General features: G+C 40.3%; 1 protein-coding gene across 4 annotated transcripts in view; it reads left to right on the forward strand.

Annotated features, from left to right (window-relative positions):
- LOC126457404 ((E3-independent) E2 ubiquitin-conjugating enzyme UBE2O) overlaps positions 1-22,102 on the forward strand; it is a 221,671-nt gene that overhangs the window by 149,477 nt on the left and 50,092 nt on the right. For all 4 annotated transcript variants that reach the window (XM_050093669.1, XM_050093670.1, XM_050093671.1 and 1 more), the window contains one exon: positions 4,699-5,020. In XM_050093669.1, coding sequence (XP_049949626.1) covers positions 4,699-5,020 — 322 coding nt within the window. The remainder of the gene's footprint in view (positions 1-4,698; positions 5,021-22,102) is intronic.

A 22,102-nucleotide genomic window follows, 5' to 3' on the forward strand; every position in this document is an offset into this window, starting at 1 on the left:
ACTATGGTAGTACCTAACTGATGTGTGGACATAACCATTGAAAGCCTGCAGGGGGACTTCTTTAAAAAAGACCACATGTTGCTACCCTGTGTGTGCCAATTTCTGTCTCCACATATGCAGTGCAGTCTGAGGCATTTGTGTTTTTTCCACCCACCAGTCCAGACCCTAGCAGACAGCAGTGAACCATTGACCAGGCAGTTTTAAATGTGTTTCTGTGCAACAACATCAGATGTATGCAGCATATTAAATACACTCTCAATGATCATGCAGACAAGACAATGCAGTAATCACATTGAACGGCCCAGTGTACTCTTTGTTACTTTGCACAACTTCTAATTGCAGTCTTAGTAGTGGTGTTGTGCCATACCCTGTACGAGTTAAAAAAATGATATGACCCCCATTTACAAAAGACAAATTATTTTGTCCCATTTGAACTTACTAAGTGAAATTGTGCTCTTTGATATTAATAAGGCGTACTGCTTTCTTGTTTTGACTTTGTTTCATGTCTCTTCAGTGCCAGAGATCAGTGTGGTGATGACCTTTTTAGTCGCACAAACCATTACTTGACAGCTACATTATCTACATGTATACTACACAAGCAACCGTGCAGTACATGGTGGAGAATAATTCCCACCAGTATTAGCAGTCTCTGTCCTATACCATTTGTGTACTGAGTGAAGGAAAAACAATCGTCTCAGTGTCTCTGTAAATGCCTTGCTCTCATGACCACTGCACAAAATAAAAGATAGTAGCAACAAAATTGTTGCACAGTCTTCCTCAAGTACTGGTTCTCTGGATTCTGAGTTTCACAAGAATGTCACTGATCCTTGTTTAAGTAGCAGTTTATGATCACTTGTATTCTGGTAACTAAGCTATAACTAAAGATTGAGTAGCTTGACTTGATTTCCCTTTTGGACAGAACAGAGTGAAGTGACATAGCAAATAATCTACACACATTTTGTGGAATGGGGATAAAGCCCTCACACAGTCATTCTGTGACTTCATTAAGTCATGACAGATGAATGCTAGGGCAGAGTTTTTTCTTATCTTTAAAACTAGTTTTCTTTGTTTATTTACCTCGTGTAAGGAGTGCTACAACTTGACACCCTTCAGTTCACTTTGGAAGAAAGTTTCAAGAAATATAAATAGTACATTAAGGTTTGTTTGAGGAACCACTGAGCTATCCAGGAAATAAAATCAACTGTATTTCATTCAGTATTAGGACACACAATAACTGATATAAATGTTGCCGACATTACTACTACAGTATAATATTGATCCCTTTTTTCCATTTTATTTTACTTCTGGTTATGAGATATCACTTCTTTGCGCTACACCCTGACCTTATCACTCCCAAACAGTTATTTCTTATGGTAAACACAATGAGTTATGCACAATAGGTAAGAGGAAAACTGAGAAGATGGATTCTCTTAGTGTTATAATAACTGTTCCATTGAGATTTAATGTGGTGATGGGGTATCAACCTCGCTGCAGGCCAGACATATTAGTATGAATGGATTCATTGACACGTACAAAGTAGCTCTGTCAAAATGAAAACTGTACAAACAAAATAAATGAGACAAATTAATAAATGCAATACTGCTTTTTGCAGTTTACTATGACTGTGTTTCTAAATCAATTTACATTGCCTAATTTCGCAACTCACATTTTTCAACTTATTTTATAGCAATGTATTTTAGATGTTGAAAAGCATCTTCGACCACTACAGTAAACTGTGTTAACAATTCACTAGTAAAAATTACACAATCTTATAAGCAATGATAACACTGAATTACATTTCTAATCATTAACAATTTTGAATTAACAGTGTTGTACTACATTGTATCAAAGATTTGTACCACATGCAGGGAAAGTGGAGAAACATCATCCACTATGTTACAACATGGACAAAAGTGTGCGTTGAGTGATCTTCACAGTCATTGCAGAGGACTGTAACAAAAAGTAAGTGCATGACAGCTGCTGAAGTCACTGCAGAAGTGAATGTTGCACTTGTGAATCCTGTCTGCACCAAAACAACACAAAAGGGATCCATAAGCAGGGAACTCTAAGGTGAGCTGGAATTCCAAAACCACTCATTAATGATGCAAATGCTCAGAACAGGAAAACTTGATCTGGTTGCCGTAAAACCTGGATTATGGACCAATGGAAGAAAGTCATTTAGTCAGATGAATCTTGTTTCACACTGTTCCAACTTCTGCCCAAGTTTACATCTCGACAGTGAAACATCGTTGGGGTTCGGCGATGATTTCGGCAGCCGTATCATGACATTACATGTGTCCCACGGGTACTCCGCAAGGTCTTATTACTGCCAATGATTGTGCGACTTTCGGCTGGTCAGGTTGATCCCCAAATACAGTGTTTATTCTCCAGTGATGGTGATGTGTTCCAAAAATAACAGTCCCCTGTTCACACACAGCTCGCATTATCCAGAACAGGTTTTGTGAGTACAAGTATGAATAGTTCTGGCTACCAGTCACCGCACCTCAATATTATTCAGCCTTTGTGGTCTGCTTTGGAGAGAAGGGTGTGGGATCGCAATCCGCATCAATCATCATTACCTGAACTCGCAAACTCTTTTTGAAGGAAGAGTGGTATAAGAGTCTCATGAAAACCATGTAATGCCTGCATTTATCTGTTACAAGATGATTGGAAGCTGTTTAGAATCCCAGTGCAATTCCTACACCATATTAGGCTTGGTAATGTGTTATTTTTGTGGTGTTTCCATATTTTTGTCCCCCCCCTCCCATGTAATACTGATCAGCTCTGTCCACTCCTCTCAGCTTAACAAATTGAAGTAGCTGTTTCTGTCTGTAACCAGTGATCAGCTATATTTCATGACTAAAGAATGTACTAAACATGATCACTGATCACTGGTTGTGGAAAGATACACACGTCATTTATGTAATACACTGATAGGCACAAAGATAAAATTGCTGAAACTTCTTGTTTTTTGAAATCAAGTGGAAAAGCTTTCTAGCATAACTGGCCCCGTTGTATGCGTTCTCATTTAATATAGTTTTTAAGCAATTGTAGCGATTGTGTAGAACCTGCCACGTAGATGAGAAAGCCGATGACATCAGTGCATGCTTGCAGATCTTGTGCCAAATGAATCGCTATTCATAGAGGTAAACAGCATATCAGCATGAATAAGAGCAGCAGTCGTTGTCTTGACATATGTAATGTGAGAAAAAACATAAGTCTTCTGAATAACACAAACAAAAAATGCAAAGCCCCACTGTATAGGGTTCTTTAGATTACAACACTTTAGCTGAATGTTTTCTTTGAAACCAACTGTGCTCTCATCTGTAACAACTTCCGTTACATTAAGGTCTTTACAGTTATTAGCAATATATTCGCTCACAAACTTCACTTTGTCCTTTCTAGTATGCTTACTGCCTTGAATTGCAGCAGGAAAACTACATCCAGCATCCAAAATATCTGAATAAACTGGAGATGAGAGATAAAATTCTTGAAGAATGCAGTTCAGTTTAGTCAATCATCAGCAGAATATCCACCTACTTCTGCCATCCAGTTCAGACCCATGTTCAGTTTAAAACCGGGGAATGCCTTCATTTCTTTTGATGAAACGTCTTTCCATGAGCACCACACTGAATATTTTGTCACTAGAGTCACCTCCTATACATGTTTGTTGTGATCACCAACAAATCAAAGTAAAGTTGATGAAATATAGCTGAAAATATTGAAGTTCTTTTGTTGGGCAAGCATTTTGACAAATAGTGAATCCCTGTGGTTTGACAGAGTATATAATTTTGATAATATTGCCACCACATCATGATAACCTGCCAGTCACATGTGAGGGGTTGCAGATTGTCACTTCCATCTTCGTTGCTACTTTCAGATTCACTTGTATGGACACAAACACACACAGGAATAGATTCTTTGTGTGTTTTCTCATCAGTGAACTCGGCTTCATCTTCAGTATCTTCCAAAAGCCACCTCAAGATATCGTTGTTACTTACAAATCTTCTGCCTGTCATTTTCATACAGGCACAAATCATGCGGGAAACATACAATCTCTGGTGCATTTAGGAGCACGTGATCACTATGAAAGACAGTGAGTAACTTCTACTGTTTGTTTGCCAGAGTTGGCACAGTGTGACGAAGCCTGTTGGAACAGAAACGAATAATCATTACGTTATGTGAGATCTAACATTACAGCAGAAAGTGTTGAAAGCTCACTGGTATTCAGTCCTTGAAGGTAAACTCCCAGAGTTAAAAATGTAACACTATTACATCCCCCCCCCCCCCCCCCCCTACACACACACACACACACACACACACACACACACACACACACACACACACACACACAGAGTAATACTTTTAAATATGTCTGTCAGCAGCACTGAAATTTTGCCTATTGAGGGTAAGTAATTGCCAGCATGTCTTTCCCATAAAATTAGAGTTTTCTCTATTAAGTAAGTTAAGCGCAACAATTGTATGACTGGTTGATGATAAATTATTTGAAATGTATTCGTAATGTGGAAAAAATCATAATTATACTCTCTGCATTTCCTTCCACTAACATTCCTCTTCTGACAATGAATTGTAATAGTGTATTCATTTCACAAATTTTCATGATATTCCAAATATTTCTGATTCAGATTTTTTTAATACCTTGATATATGTTGCAGTTATTGTCTTTATTGATTGTAGGTATCTGGATAAACTGATGGGTACATCTTTCTTCCATGAAAGCCATTTCCAAGGATTATTGGAACGTGTTCGTGAACGTGGTCGTGCAAATGTAGCTCAGCGTGTTGCCGATCAAGTGAATAGATTGTTTCATCGGAATCAACAGGTACCTGCTATTGACCAGGATGACTCTGGCGACCAGGACATTGATCCATCACGTGATATTGCATTAGCATCTGGAGAGTTCCTTTTGAGTGAGAACTTGGCAAGCCTTGAAAGGCGTGTCGTGACTGCTGCTAACAATTCACGAAACTCAGAGACTGCACCAAGCCGGAAATTACAAGTAAGGCTACCTCAATTTGTTAAGACACTTACAGGATTAATTTAATAAATATTGTACATCTAAAACAAAGATGGTAAGGCTGTTTCACTTTTTATGTATACATCATTGCCATAAGAGTGAAGAGACATTGCAAATGCTTGTAGAATGTGCTATGCTCAAAGGTGAAAAATTGCCTACAGTCAGTAATATTTGATTGTGGATGACCTGTTTCAGGAAATAAATCTTCCATAACTGCAATTGATTTCTTTTTTTACTTATTTATTCTGCTGTAAATGGTTTTGAAGCTAAAACCTTTTCATAAAATGCTCCTTTAACACAGTCTTTGTCCAAAAATCTTAGCAGTTGTAAAGCTGCCACAAAAGAGCACGAAATTACATGTGCTCAGCGAAACTAGACTATAAGTTCCCTTTATATTAACTAGCATATGTTGGAGTCAGATCACATCACTGATGTTGGTTTTAAGTAGCATGAATAATTTTGGTCCAAATTCCTGTGTTTTGTGGCATCCACGCAACTGTTAAGTCTGTATAGTGACAACGTTGATTGTCATCATTGCTTTGGTTGTCTTCAGTCTGAAGACTGGTTTGATGCAGTTCTCCCTGTTAGTCTATCCAGTGCTAGTCTCTTTGTCACCTAGTAACAACTGCACCAACGTCCATTGGAACCATCTTACTGTATTCCTCTCTTGATCTTGCAGTTTTTATTCCCCCCATTCCACCCTTTCCCTCAGATACTTCCATACAAGGCCACTCTCCAGAAGTTATAGGCTTAAAATTTAAGTGATAGTGTTCTAAACATATAGCAGCGCTATTAATATTTAAAATTTTTTCATGAATAGCTAATATATAATTAAATAATTTGTAGGTTAAGTACTAAGCTTTTAGGCTAAGCCTAAGTTAATTATATTAAATAATAAAATAATTTTATCCCATGCAAAAAAACTCACATTTACATCAAACTAATACGTCGAGGCTTTTTTACAGCATATCTCTTGATGACGTCACCAATAAAACTTTCTGTTGGCTCGTCGTCCCCTTCAGTTGAAATCTTCACACGAGCTCGGAGCGTTTCCTGACCCATCCTATTCCTTAATTTTGTCATCACCCTGTTCATTGTACTAAATGACCTTTTCAGACTGCAAGTAAAAACGGGAATGCACAGTAGACATTCAGCGAGTGTCCGTAGTGCTTCATAGCCGATGTCAGCTCTCAGAATGAAAGAATCAACATCAGAAGACGTATCGTGTAATTTGTTACTAACAACATACCTAAAAGAATGCAAGTCTGCAATAACAGCATCGACGTTTGTAAGTCCCAAAATCAAGCACAGTTCTTTAGTCATTATCACTAAACTGTAGAAATTTTTTAAAACTTTCAAAATATGCACTTCGTTCTATCACTTTTATTGCCTCATCAAACTGTTGCTCAATTTCATCAATCATACTTTTAACAAATCTCCTTTTCATATCTTGAATCTGCTCCTCTTCATTCGTGAATAGCACACCTTTAACTTCTGTTGCGTCGTCCTGCAGTTTTTTAATTTTATTAAGAGTTTCATTTTCTGCACTATGTCCATCGTAGTCGCAAAGACAGTCGATGTGTCTTAAATGTTCCAGAGTTCCAGAAACAAGTAGAGGGATTTGCGAAATTTTAAGTGATTGTCTCTGCAAAACTTTACGTAAGTTTGAGACTGCATTTAACATATCATCCAAAATCACTAAACCTACATTGAAATTGGAATTCATCATTTCTAACAAGATTCCTCCAGCTAAACTTGTTAAATCCGCACCGCCCTTGTATATATGTTCACATGCCATTATAATGGACTTGTAGGTTAGGAAAATAGCATGAAATGTGCGATAGGTACTTAACCATCGGATGTCAACAGCTTCGGGTATTTTTAAAACAGGTTGCTCTGAAGCACACTGAATTTCATGGAAAACATTTTCTCGTTTGGAAGAACCATGAAAAAGTTTGTAAATGTCTTTAACAACATGTAATGTGCGTTTTATAATGGGGTGTTTATTCCTAGATTTGATGGCAGCAATTGACAAAACATGTGCTCTACAGTGAATGTATGGCAGCTTATGGCCCTTCCTCTCTGACGACTGAATGTGGACTCCTGAGATAGAACCACTAAAATTAGGAGCACCGTCGAAAGAACAAGATAATAATCTGTTGTAAGAAAGTTTGCTTACTAAGATATGTGGACCTTCGCTCTGAAATTTTAACCACTTTTCAAGATTAATGTCGCTTTTAAGTACTACCTTATGAATTAGAGGTTCATATTTTGTTGTGTGGGGTATTTCTTCCTTACTAATGAAATGCAGACTTCGAATTAACAATGACAATGCTTAGTGGTTTTAAGCTTTTTCATTTTGTTTAAATATGTGTGTATGAATTGGAGCCTTTAATCCCTGTAATCTACAGTTTTAAAGTGCAGCGGCTCTTGCATGTTTTTCTGAGTTGGCGTTCTTTTCTAGTTTCCCCATGCTTTCGGTAGCTTTTCTAAATTTAGTGAAAGGTACAGAAATGAACACTCCTCCTGTTTTCTGTAGAGTTTCGATGTCGTTTTTTAAATGCATTTCACACAATTTGCAGAAAACCCCACCCCGCTGGTGATCAAAGTACAACCAATTGTACTGACACTCCCAATTTTGCTGATACTTAATCTTGCATTCAATACTTTGTTTAGAATTGCAATTTACGGATGGGCCAGAAATAGCACATTTGTCGTTTGAAAACTATGGAAGGGAAACTGAAGACTTGGTAGACCTACCCAATTCATAGTCACAATAACTAGCACTTCTTTCAGTAAACTCACACTCGTCTATACACTTCTTTTATTAGAAAAGAAAGAAATTAAAGTTTGTTGTTTCTACATTGTATTTTGGCACTAACACTTCTTTTTATGTTATAAATTGACGAAGGTTGCTCATAGTAGACTACATAATCACATCACACTTCCATAGTAACCTGTCGACTGACTGTTACAACCTTACAACAGTTTCAACAGTGCATTGAGTTTTTATACAACAATGAAAGCTTAGATTATACTCGTAGAGCAGTGTTGCCAAACGTCCCACTCAGCCGGCCAGTGTGGCCGAGCGGTTCTAGGCGCTTCAGTCTGGAACCGTGCGACCGCTACGGTCTCAGGTTCGAATCCTGCCTCGGGCATGGATGTGTGTGAAGTCCTTTGGTTAGTTAGGTTTAAGTAGTTCTAAGTTCTAGGGGACTGATGACCTCAGATGTGAAGTCCCATAGTGCTCAGAGCCAGCCATTTTCGTCCCACTCATGGTGGAATGTACCGCTTCTTTAGGCAAAAATTGTGTATCCCCATTGACACAGTGAAAATCATTGTCAAGTGTACACAAATATTTGGTTTGAGCTTTGGACTCATAGATTAGGAAAAATTTATATGGCTATTAAATCTTGGAAATATTCCTAGTAATGCAATAAAAAAATTAAAACAATCTTTTAAAATGTCAGATGCTATTTCCAATTCCGTAGCAATACCCGGGGATGTGTTTTGCGATATCTGGTTTATTCTAAGGGCAAATAAAGTATAGATACGAGTGGCAGATAAGAATAAAGTTCACAGCGAGGGTGGGCTGCGTAGGTAAGGGATTAGCTTACACGTTAGGCCGATTGGAGGTGCAGTGAGGGAAGACATGAGAGAGGAAAGGCTGACTTATTCCACAATCGGTGTTGCCAACACACCTTGCAACGCTTAGCTTTACCGCACACTTATTATACAGCAACTGTTAATTTGTTGGTGTTGGCAATTAAAAAAAAAAAAAAACAACTAAATGCTAAGTGTTCCAAACCAAACCAATAAGTAACGAAACCAAACTATAGGGACCCAGCCACCACCTATTGTGTTACACATTCATTTTGCTTGTAAAAACGGCATGTCATCATGACTTCTCCTTAGTCGACTCCAAACTTCGTTAGCAACAGCAGCTGGCGTAGTTTAAATTTTGTCATATCGGTACAAGTTAACAGACCAGGTGATAATGGAATTTCCAATTTCTGGGGGGGGGGGGGGGGGCTGAATTCATCACTGGATTATACTATGTATCTAATCAGTGAAGAAATGTAACATATTTTCATATCTTTAGATACCAATTTTCTGTTTTATTTTGTAGCCTTTGAAAATGACAAAATGTCAAGGTGTGTAAGGTGATTTTGGAAATAATAAAAAGTGTTATCAAGACACCTGAAAGCTATTAAAATACATTCAAATGACAGCTTTGTCTCATAGCATTTTCATGCAAGTTGCAGGATCAGTATTGCCTCACGTGTACCTACATTCATGTGGAACCCAAACTGATCTGGCCCGAGTTCAGCATCTGCCTGCTTTTCCATTTGTCTGTAATAACTGTCAGTATTTTCCAACCATGACTTATTAAACGAACAGTTTGGTAAAACCAAAGATGCTGTAACTTAGCAAAGGAGAAAGTGTTGGTATGTTGATAGACACAACAAAAAAACACACACACAAATTTCAAGCTTTCGCAACCCAAGGTTGCTTCATCAGGAAAGAGGGAAGGAAAGGGAAAGACGAAAGGATGTAGGTTTTAAGGGAGAGGGAGCGGAAAGACTTACCTTTGGGGGGAAAAAAGCACAGGTATACACTTGCTCGCTCGCGCGCGTGCAACATGGCATGTTTAGCCACAGGGTGATCCTCATCACCTACAAACACTGTCTCCCTGTGTCCGTTCATGCGAATGGACAGTTTGTTGCTGGTCATTCCCACATAGAAAGCTTCACAGTGTAGGCATTTCAGTTGGTAAATCATGTGGGTGCTTTCACACGTGGCTCTGCCTTTGATCGTGTACACCTTCTGGGTTACAGGACTGGAGTAGGTGGTGGTGGGTGGGTGCATAGGATAGGTTTTACACCTGGGGCGGTTCCAAGGGTAGAAGCCAGAGGGTAGGGAAGGTGGTTTGGGGATTTCATAGGGATGAACCAAGAGGTTACAAAGGTTAGGTGGACGGCGGAAAGACACTTTTAGGGTAGGTATGCGATTTTAAACTTGTAGCATGTCACTGACGGAGCTGCAAGAGACTAACGATGGCAGACCAATGCTATAAGGAAATCAAGCACCCAATAGCATAGCTTTACTGTCAAGCACACGGCTGTAACCACGCCACAACACCTAGGCACATCAGTCCACAACGGCTCCCGAGCCGGCACAGTGCGACAGCATATTTGGTAACTACGGGACGGCCATCGACTTGTGTCAACAACTTCAATGTAAGACGGGGACCCACAGTCCAATATACTTTTAATTCTGTTTTACTCTGTGGACTTCCCAACTATTTGTGATGGTATTTTGTCTTTTTAGTCCCTTTAATTTCATGACATAGATTTTACAACCTGATGATGGGAGCATTGTCTCTTGAAACGCGTTATTAAAATACATGTATAAGAATCGCGGTTGAATGCTAACAGTGATAACCAGTATAACGACAACTGCTACCTCGACTCCATAAAAATTTACTCGAATCTAAAAAGCCGCACTTTTTTTCCGGTTTTCGTAATCCAAAAAGCCGCCTGCGGCTTAGAATCGAGTGGAAAGCAAGTGGAAGTTCTGAAAAATGTTGGTAGGTGCCGCCACAACTAACTTCTGCCGTCAAATATATGTAGCGCTACACAGGCATGCTTCATAGGCACAATGATAAATACTGGCGCCAAAACCTCCGCGTCAGTAAATAAATTAAAAAAAAAAGGTGGAAGACGAGCTTTTTTTCTCCGCCCCGAGTTTCGACCACTGCATTTTCATACATTATCCAACGAAGTAAATACAAATTCCGTATTGTTCATCTTCGAATGTAGCAGAATTTCAATGTACTACGAAAATCCGACATGCAAGACTGTTTGGGATGTTTGTCAATATGGCCAACTCTACTTTCTGAATTTTTTCCTACCTGTGAGAAGAGATGGTTGCTAATAGGAACCTGATGAAATGTGAGTCACATGCAGTATTCTCTTCACCATAAGAATAATACGAATATAAACATTTTGCCATGTATTCTTTCGTGTTTGCTGCTATCTCATTTAAATCCTGTCTGCCTAATAAACTAAGGAACTAGAGTGAGACAATAGCAAACGCGGAAGAATATACGTATTGTGTCATGTTTATATTCGTATTATTCTTATGACTAATAGTGATACAGTCAGAAATGAAGCACGGCAACTGACTAGATTTTTAATTTTAAGATGACTGTAATTTCTGTGCAGAATTTGATGTGCTGAAGAAGCGGCCGCAAAGATTTTCAAACGGAGAAACATTTTCGCCTAACTCTCGTTCAGAACATGTTCTATCATACGCAGTCTATTATTTGGTTCTTGTTGATGATTATCAAAGAAAGCAGCAGTGTAAGTAACAACAAATAGCAGTCTCTTGCCATTGTTTCGCTAGTGAGACGATTACTCTCTCTTTTTTTTTTTAATTGCAAGCGGCAGTAGCGCGCACAAAAGCAAGCTATGCCGCGAGCGGCGACAGGCCGTAAACACGCACTATCAGAATGCGACAAACAATGCGTGACACACAGTACAGTAGTGCATTTTCAGCTTAAAGTGACGCAAACACCTATAACAAAGAAAACAGCACTTATCAGATCAAAGCAAAATAAGCAATCGATTCAAATCAGACGAAGCACACGAAAAAGGAAGGGTACCCGTATAAATACGGACGGAGCGCCTGACGCATAGCAATGGCTACCTGGTAAAGCTTAACTGCTAAGCTTACGACTCGAACCAAACTACTGTAGCTGTATCATCATTCATTCGACCTAAATTGTGTCTCATATTGCAATGGACCAACTTCGTTTCGATTTGGAGGTGCGGCCGAAAACTTTACTCTCCCCTTGAATTTCGAGTCTCAAATTTCCGGTGCGGCTTAGATACGGGAATTTTTTTTTCCTTATTTCGAGTCTCATTTTTCAGGTGCGGCTTAGATTCGAGTGCGGCTTAGATTCGAGTAAATACGGTAAATGACTTTGTGGATAACATCAGAAGTTCACTGAGGCTTTTTGCGGATGATGCTGTAGTGTATCGAGAGGTTGTAACAATGGGAAATTGTACTGAAATGCAGGAGGATCTGCAACAAATTTACACATGGTGCAGGGAATGGCAATTGAATCTCAATGTAGACAAGTGTAATGTGCTGCGAATACATAGAAAGAAAGATCCCTTATCATTTAGCTACAATATAGCAGGTCAGCAACTGGAAGCAGTTAATTTCATAAATTATCTTGGAGTAGGCATTAGGAGTGATTTAAAATGGAATGACCATATAAAATTAATCGTCGGTAAAGCAGATGCCACGCTGAGATTCATTGGAAGAATCCTAAGGAAATGCAGTCTGAAAACAAAGGAAGCAGGTTACGGTACATTTGTTTGCCCACTGCTTGAATACTGCTCACCAGTGTGTGGAATCTATACTAGGTAGGGTTGATAGAAGAGAGAGAGAAGATCCAATGGAGAGCAGCGTGGTTCCTTACAGGATCATTTAGGAATTGCGAAAGCGTTATGGAGATGATAAATAAACTCCAGTGGAAGACTCTGCAAGAGAGACGCTCAGTAGCTCGGTATGGGCTTTTGTTAAAGTTTCGAGAACATACCTTCACTGAGGAGTCAAGCAGTATATTGCTCCTTCTTATGTATATCTCGCAAAGAGACCCTGAGGATAAAATCAGATAGATTAGAGCCCACACAGAGGCATACCGACAATCTTTCTTTCCACAAACAATACGAAACTGGAATAGAAGGGAGAACTGATAGTGGTACTCAAGGTACCCTCCGTCACACACCGTCAGGTGGCTTGTGGAGTATGGATGTAGATGTAGAATAAAATTTGGTCGGGAGAGCAGATCCGTGCAGTGGTCGGCCAAGATGTGTCACTACTCCATAAATCATTGCAAAAGTGCTCAAAATGGTCATGGAAGATCGCTGATTGAAAGTTCGTGAAATTTCTCATGCTTGCTAGATGTCATCTGAAAGGGTACATCACATTTTAACTGAAGAATTGGAAATGAAAAAATTATCTGCAAGATGGGTGCTGTGACACTTGATGCGCGCCCGAACACGTGCTGTCGCCATGGCAAAATTACATGAACTAAGGTATGAGTTGAACTGTTACTACACCCACTTTATTCACCTGATATGACTCCGTCAGACTTCCATCTCTTCCAAAAACTGAAAATTTTTCCAGGCGGATGAAGATTCACTTCAAGCAAAGAATTGATAGTCGGAATTGACAACTATGTTGCAGGCCTGGAGGAAACTCATTTTCGAGCTTGCTAGATTTTTTATATTTTCTCCTTTCATCAATCAAATTCAGTATCTCCTGCGATACCCAAGAATTTCTGTTACACCTTGTCCTTTTTCTATTTGATCCTATGCTGCTTTCGCTATAATCTCTCTCAAAGTCACTCATTCATCTGCATGAGTATCCCTTTCTCCTGTTGTTGCTTAATGCTCCCTCTCAAACTCTCTACAACCTCTTGTTATTTCAACTTACCCAGGACCAATCTCCTTAATTTTCTACCTTTTTGCAATTTTTTCAGTTTCAGTCTACAGTGCATAACCAGTCAATTGTAGTCAGTCCAAATCTGCTCCTGGAAATGTCTTAGATTATATTAGATTTACTTTCATTCCAATTGATCCATACTGAGGAGTTCCTCCAGGATATAGAACACATCAGAAAAACAATAATACATGACAAATATTTACAACTAAAATAAGCTAATGTACCTTTTACAGGTCCCAAGTTGAATGATTGCCTCTCCTTCTCTTTCTTTTCTTTTTTTTTTTTCCAACACTCATTTGCTAAGATCGCATTAATGCACTAAATTTAAAATATATTATTATTATTATTATTATTATTATTATTATTATTATTATTGGTGTTTTGCCCTTAAAGAGCGCATTTGGACTAAACTACATGGCCAGTTCCTTTTGCTGCCTTCCTTGCTGCCCAAACTTCCCTCATTCGCTCGCTGTGTTTCTGTTTCCGGTCCTCTGTCCATGCTTCTTGTCTGCTTTGTGTCTTCAGCTTCATCTTGATTGCCTTTTTGGTTGCCCATATTTCTTTCATCTTCTGGCTGTGATCTTGCTTGCGTTCTTCGGTCCATTTTATGCCTGTTCGTTTGTCACATTGTATCTCATGTAGTTTACTTTTCTTAATGATGTTTCTGAATTTTATTCTGTCGTTTATTGTGTCTGCTGTTATGTTGAGTTGGTTCAGGTCGTTTTCTACCTCTGCCACCCATTTGTTGTTTCTAGTGGTTACCCAGTCAAAGATCTGTTTGGTCAGCCTGTGTGATGGCATCCTGTATAGGTGTCCATAGAATTGTAGTCTGCATTTTCTAATCTTTTCTGTGATTGTCTCCGTATGTTTGCACAGTTCCTCTGTAGGTTTCTTGATCCACATTCCATTTTTGTTAGTGGCGCCGAATATTTTCCTAAGTATTTTCCGTTCTACTTTTTCTAATTGTCTGATACGTGTATGCCCTAGGATTAGTGTGTTCTCTGCTGCATATAGTGCCTTGGGGAGCACCACCGTGTCGTAATGGCGTAATTTGGCTTTTTGTGAGATAGAATTCTTTTTGTAATGATTCCACACTACTTTGTTTGCCTTGTCCAGTTTAGTCTTTCTTTCTTCGTTTGAGTCTCTGTTATGTCCACTCATTTGTAGTGTTTCACCGAGGTATTTGAAGTTTGCCGTTTTGTAAATCGTGCCATACTTTGTGTTCAGAGATGAGAGTTTCTTTGTCCTTATAAACTGTGTCTTTTCGTAAGAGATCTGTAGTCCAGTTTTGGAAGCGATTTCATGCAGTTTTTCAGTAGCGTCTTTTGTTTCCTTTATACCTTTCGTGACAATCGCCAAATCGTCTGCAAAAGCCAGGCATTTAACCTGTAGGTTTCCTAAGGTTATCCCCTGTTGTGATGTTTCCAATTCTTTTATGACCTTATCTAACACCATATTGAAAAGGAGAGGTGAGAGGCCATCGCCTTGTCGGACACCTGTGCGAATTTCAAAGGGCTCTGATACTTCCCCACAGAACTTTACTTTGGAGGTCCTGTTGGTTAAAGTTTGCTCTATGATAGCCCGTGTTTTGTTGTCTACTTTGTATTCTGCTAGAATTTCGAAGAGAGTTTTCCAGTCGATAGAGTCGTACGCCTTTTTGAAGTCAACAAAGGTAATGATCAGGTTCTGTTTGTGTTGTAAAATCATTTTCAGGTTCCAAATTTGTTCCGCACAAGACCGCCCTGTACGGAAGCCTGCTTGGTATTCCCCAATCAAGTGGTCGGTCTGGCATTCTAGTCTGTTCAGTAAAGCTTTAGAGAGGATCTTGTATGTGATTGGTAGTAGGGATATTCCTCTGTAGTTGTTCGGGTCAGTCTTGTCACCTTTTTTGTGTAGTGGGTGTATCAGGGCAGTTTTCCAGTCGTCGGGAATTTTCATGGTCTTCCAGATGTCTTCCAAGATCCTGTGGATGTCTTTGGTGAGTTCTGGGTCTTGTAACTTCCAGATTTCCACGATGATGCCATCTTCCCCTGGTGCTCTACGATTCTTGAGTGACTTGATTATTTCTTTAACTTCTTCTAGAGTTGAAGGTTCACTATCTGGATTGTATGTGCTCGTTTCTGTCATCATTTCTTCCATAGGGGGGTCCGTGTTGAGCAGTTTTTCAAAGTACTTTGCCAGAAAGTCACAATTGTTTTTGGTATTGGTTTCTAGGGTTCCATCCGGTCCTCTGAAGCACAAGTTGGGTGGTTGATATCCAGTCATATTTTCTCTGAACGTTCTGTAGAAGTTTCTTGTATTGTTCTTCATGAAGTCCGATTCTATCTCTGTCAGTCGCCGTTTGTCATACTGTCGTTTTTCACTGCGAATGATTTTGCTTGATTGCTTCTGTGTTTTCAAGAAGTTCATCCAATTCTCTCGGGATTTATGGCTACTAAATTTTTTCCATGCACTGATTCGTTGGTCAATAGCTTGGTCACATGTGTGGTTCCACCAACGGTGTTTCCGTGTGCGTGGTGCTTGTGCTAGTTTCATGGCCTCTCGGATTCTTCGTGAAAGTTGTGTCCAGTCTGTCGTTTTCTCCATTTTAATTTTGTGTAATATTTGTGTCTGGTTTAAAGTAACGTATTCTTGATCTGGTCTAACAATTTTGTTCTTCTGGAGCTTTTTCTTGGGCAAAAGACGAATCCTGATCTGTAGTAGGTGGTGGCCTGAGTTGAAGTAGCCTTTACGGGTGTCTATGTTCAAAATTTCTTTTTGTGAGTCTTTCTGGACTATTACGTGGTCGATTTGTAGTTCTTGCTTTCCGCTGGGGAATTTCCATGTGGTAAGTTTTCGTGTTGGTTTCTTGAATTTTGTTGACATAATGGCGAGGTCGTGGCTTTTGCAAAAGTCTATCAGGTGTTTTCCGTTTTTGTTGGTGTTCTTGTGTGGACTATGTTTTCCTGTGATATGTCTGTATATCTTTTCTATGTGCAGGAATTTTTCTGATAGTTTCTTCCATTGTCGTCCAGAAGTCATATATATATATTGTTTTTGGTATATAACAGAACTACTGCAATACTTATTTACAATGAACACATTACTGCACTGAAATGGTTCGAACGCTAGATTGTACATCACACACACACACACACACACACACACACACACACACACACACACACACACAGAGAGAGAGAGAGAGAGAGAGAGAGAGAGAGAGAGAGAGAGAGAGAGAGAGACCACCAATAAATCCTTTAGGCTTCTATTACATTGAATTTCATTGGTTGCTGAGCTGGCAAATTATTGAAAATGCATACCTTTTGGTACAAGAGTAAGTGATTTTAAATCCTTGTGAAGATTATTCTTATTTCCAGCATTGATTCCATGAACTGAGCTGTTGGTTTGAAAAAGTTATATATTTTTAATGATAAATTTCATTAAGGAATAAATACAAGAGCTATTCAGAAAGTAGGGAACGTTTCCATCTGACGCCACTAGGTGCGCGCCAATCGCGTATATTTTGGTGTGGGCATGCTCGGCAGCTCAGTTGGCATCCAGCCGTGACAGCGAGAACGTCTCTGCTCGTCTGGTTTTTTCAATATTCAAATTTGAAATGTGCGCTGCAATCGAAAATTTCGCCAGTTGTGAGATGTGGTCTGTGATACGGTTTTTCTTGGCAAAAAAACTAAAACCTCTAGAAATTTATTGTGAACTGTGCGAAGTGTACGGAAACGTCATAATGAGGGAATGTTCCATCCAGAAATGGTGCATTCGGTTTAAAAATGGTCAAACCAATGTTCCTGATGAAGAGAAGAGTGGACACCCGAGCATTGTGACTGACGATCTTGTCACAAAAGTTGATGAAACGATTCGTGAAAACAGTCGCTTCACAATAACGGAGTTTTCGCCTTCTTTTCTGCAAGTTTCATGGGCTTTGTTGTTTGAAATTGTCACTGAAAAGCACAATGGGTGCCCAAAATGCTTACAGAGCACCATAACGAACAGCAAATGGGGGTAACATTGACATTTCTGGAAGCCTACCACAAACATGGTGATTCATTACTGGATCGAATCGTAACTGGTGACAAGACTGGGGTGAAACACATCAATTGCGAGACAAAATTACAGTCCATGGAGAGGGGACACACGAAGTACACCCCCCACCCACAAAAAAAAAAAAAAAAAAAAAAAAAAAAAAAAAAAGTTTGCAAACCTTGTCAGCAAGGAAGTTGATGGCGACAGGCATGGAGCAACCACAAATTCTGCTTGGTACTGTCAAACTGTGCACAGCCTTAGAAGAGCAGTTCAAAACAAACACCGAGGAAAGCTGATGTCCAAAATTTTGTTTTTGCACGTCAATGCCTGACCTCACATGGCAAACTGCACTGAAGAACTCGTTAACCCTTTAACTGCTCTGTACTTCTTTATGTGCGTGCCTTTGTACCTGTCCCTGTGTTCTCTGAACGTGTTTACATGTGCCACCAGTCCTTCTACTTGGTACTGTGAACGTGTTCAGAGAACACAGGGACAGGTACAAAGGCACGCACGTTAAAATGTCCAGAACAGTTAAAGGATTAATTCATTCAAATTGGAAATTTTCCCTCATCTGCCCTACAGCCCCGATCTCGCACCAAGAGACTTCCACTTGTTTTCCAAGATGAAGAACTGGCTTGCAACACAGCACTTCGATGACAACGCGACACTCCAGGTGAGCGTTACGCACTGGCTGAAGTCTCAGGCGGCAGAATTTTACAACGAAGTTCTTTCAAAGCTTGTCCACAGCTGCGATAAGTGCCTCATGTGGAAAAGTAGTATGTCGGGCACTCTTTCAGATTTATATAATAAAATGTATTTTTTGTACTTAGTTTTTTTTAATGCCAAGTTCCCTACTTTCTGAATAGCCCTCGTATATTGGAAACAGGCCTCTGCAGGATGTTCTTGAGTTCACACCACATATAACTCTTATTGCACATTTTTGTGCCCAGAAAACTTAGCTTGGCTTGATGAATTACCCTAAAAAATAATTCCATATGACATTATGGAGTGAAAGTAAGTATAGTATGTCAGCTTTTTCATTTTTATATTCTCTTTGTGTGACAGAATTCGCATTGCAAATAGAGATTTGTTTATATGCTTCAGCAGTTCTGTGGTGTGCTCCTCCCAGTTGAATTTATTATGAAGCTGTAATCCCAAGAATTTAACACTCCCCACTTCTTCTATCTGCTTGTCAACATATGTTAAGCATATACTCGTGGGACACCCATTACAAGTTCTGAACTGCATGTAGTGTGTTTCTTCAATGTTTAGTGACAAAGAATTGGCTAGGAACCAGTGATTAATGTCCACAAATATTTTATTAGCCGATCTTTCTAGGACTACACTTGATTTGCTATTTATTGCAATGTTTGTATCATCAGCAAACAAAACAAACTTGGCATCTGGTATTGTTACTGATGAAAGGTCATTGAGATATATATGTGTGTGTGTGTGTGTGTGTGTGTGTGTGTGTGTGTGTGTGTGTGTGTGCGTGCGCGCGATTGTATACCCGTCCTTTTTTCCTTTTTTTCCCCCCTAAGGTAAGTCTTTCCGCTCCCGGGATTGGAATGACTCCTTACCCTCTCCCTTAAAACCCACATCCTTTCGTCTTTCCATCTCCTTCCCTCTTTCCTGATGAGGCAACAGTTTGTTGCGAAAGCTTGAATTTTGTTTGTGTGTCTATCGACGCGCCAGCACTTTCCTTTGGTAAGTCACATCATCTTTGTTTTTAGATATATTTTTCCCACGTGGAATGTTTCCCTCCATTAGGGAAACATTCCACGCGGGAAAAATACACTCCTGGAAATTGAAATAAGAACACCGTGAATTCATTGTCCCAGGAAGGGGAAACTTTATTGACACATTCCTGGGGTCAGATACATCACATGATCACACTGACAGAACCACAGGCACATAGACACAGGCAACAGAGCATGCACAATGTCGGCACTAGTACAGTGTATATCCACCTTTCGCAGCAATGCAGGCTGCTATTCTCCCATGGAGACGATCGTAGAGATGCTGGATGTAGTCCTGTGGAACGGCTTGCCATGCCATTTCCACCTGGCGCCTCAGTTGGACCAGCGTTCGTGCTGGACGTACAGACCGCGTGAGACGACGCTTCATCCAGTCCCAAACATGCTCAATGGGGGACAGATCCGGAGATCTTGCTGGCCAGGGTAGTTGACTTACACCTTCTAGAGCACGTTGGGTGGCACGGGATACATGCGGACGTGCATTGTCCTGTTGGAACAGCAAGTTCCATTGCCAGTCTAGGAATGGTAGAACGATGGGTTCGATGACGGTTTGGATGTACCGTGCACTATTCAGTGTCCCCTCGACGATCACCAGTGGTGTACGGCCAGTGTAGGAGATCGCTCCCCACACCATGATGCCGGGTGTTGGCCCTGTGTGCCTCGGTCGTATGCAGTCCTGATTGTGGCGCTCACCTGCACGGCGCCAAACACGCATACGACCATCATTGGCACCAAGGCAGAAGCGACTCTCATCGCTGAAGACGACACGTCTCCATTCGTCCCTCCATTCACGCCTGTCGCGACACCACTGGAGGCGGGCTGCACGATGTTGGGGCGTGAGCGGAAGACGGCCTAACGGTGTGCGGGACCGTAGCCCAGCTTCATGGAGACGGTTGCGAATGGTCCTCGCCGATACCCCAGGAGCAACAGTGTCCCTAATTTGCTGGGAAGTGGCGGTGCAGTCCCCTACGGCACTGCGTAGGATCCTACGGTCTTGGCGTGCATCCGTGCGTCGCTGCGGTCCGGTCCCAGGTCGACGGGCACGTGCACCTTCCGCCGACCACTGGCGACAACATCGATGTACTGTGGAGACCTCACGCCCCACGTGTTGAGCAATTCGGCAGTACGTCCACCCGGCCTCCCGCATGCCCACTATACGCCCTCGCTGAAAGTCCGTCAACTGCACATACGGTTCACGTCCACGCTGTCGCGGCATGCTACCAGTGTTAAAGACTGCGATGGAGCTCCGTATGCCACGGCAAACTGGCTGACACTGACGGCAGCGGTGCACAAATGCTGCGCAGCTAGCACCATTCGATGGCCAACACCGCGTTTCCTGGTGTGTCCGCTGTGCCGTCCGTGTGATCATTGCTTGTACAGCCCTCTCGCAGTGTCCGGAGCAAGTATGGTGGGTCTGACACACCGGTGTCAATGTGTTCTTTTTTCCATTTCCAGGAGTGTGTATTTAAAAACAAAGATGATGTGACTTACCATACGAACGCGCTGGCAGGTCGATAGAAACACAAACACATACATACACACAGAATTCTAGCTTTCGCAACCAATGGTTGCTTCGTCAGGAAAGAGGAAAGGAGAGGGAAAGACGAAAGGATGTGGGTTTTAAGGGAGAGGGTAAGGAGTCATTCCAATCCCAGGAGTGGAAAGACTTACCTTAGGGGGAAAAAAAGGACAGGTATACACTCGCGCACACACACATATCCATCCTTATATATAAAAATTAGTTCCCAGCTGGATGATGCCTTATAGCTTAATACATGTCTCTTTCCTGATAACACCCTTTGTTTCCTGCCAGAGATATAAGATTTGAACCATTTTGCAGCATATCCTGTTACAGAATAATATTTTCATTTACTTAAAAGGATATTGTTATTTACACAGTCAAATGCCTTTGACAGATTACAAAATATACGAGTTGCCTGCAGTTTTTTGTCTAATGAATTATGTACATTTTCACTATAAGTGTAGATAGCCTTCTCAATATTGGAACCCTTTAGAAATCTGAACTGTGACTTTGACAGTATGTTGTTTGTGGTAAGATGGTTATAAAGCCAATAGTACATTACCTTTTCTAAAATTTTTGAGAATGCTGGCAAATGTGAAATTGGATGGAAATTTGACTGTATTTCTTTATCTCCCTTCTTAAACAGTGGCGTTACTTCAGCATATTTCAACCATTCAGGAAATATTCCACTGATAAACGACTGGTTACACAGATAGCTTAATATGTTACTTAACTCAGAATCACATTCTTTAATAAACCTGGTTGATATTTCATCATACCCACTAGATGTTTTTGATGTTAAAGATTTTTTTGGTGGACATAGCTTCTGCTGGGCTACTGAGGGTCAAATTCATATTCTGGAAGTTAATTGAAATATCTGCAGAACCTGACAACCCCATCTTTTCAGTAACAGTTATAAAAAGTTTGTTAAAAAGTTCTGCAGCACTATACACATCTGTCATCAATGTATAATTTATTCTTAATGCTATTTGCCCTTCTTCATGTCTGGCTCTACTGGTCTCTTCCTTCACTATATCCCACATTGTATTTATTTTGTTATCTGATATGACTATCTTTTCCTTGTAATATGTGTAATATATTTGCTTTGATGTCCATGTTACAGTCTTTAATATTTTGCAGTATTTCTTGTAATGTGCTACAGCACCAACATCAGAACTGTTTCAGTTTGTTTTACAAGATACCTCTATTCCTTGAGTAATCCGTGGCTTCTTTGTAGACTTTGCT

Source organism: Schistocerca serialis, chromosome 2 (assembly GCF_023864345.2).
Source record: "Schistocerca serialis cubense isolate TAMUIC-IGC-003099 chromosome 2, iqSchSeri2.2, whole genome shotgun sequence".
In the NCBI taxonomy this organism is placed as follows: domain Eukaryota; kingdom Metazoa; phylum Arthropoda; class Insecta; order Orthoptera; family Acrididae; genus Schistocerca; species Schistocerca serialis.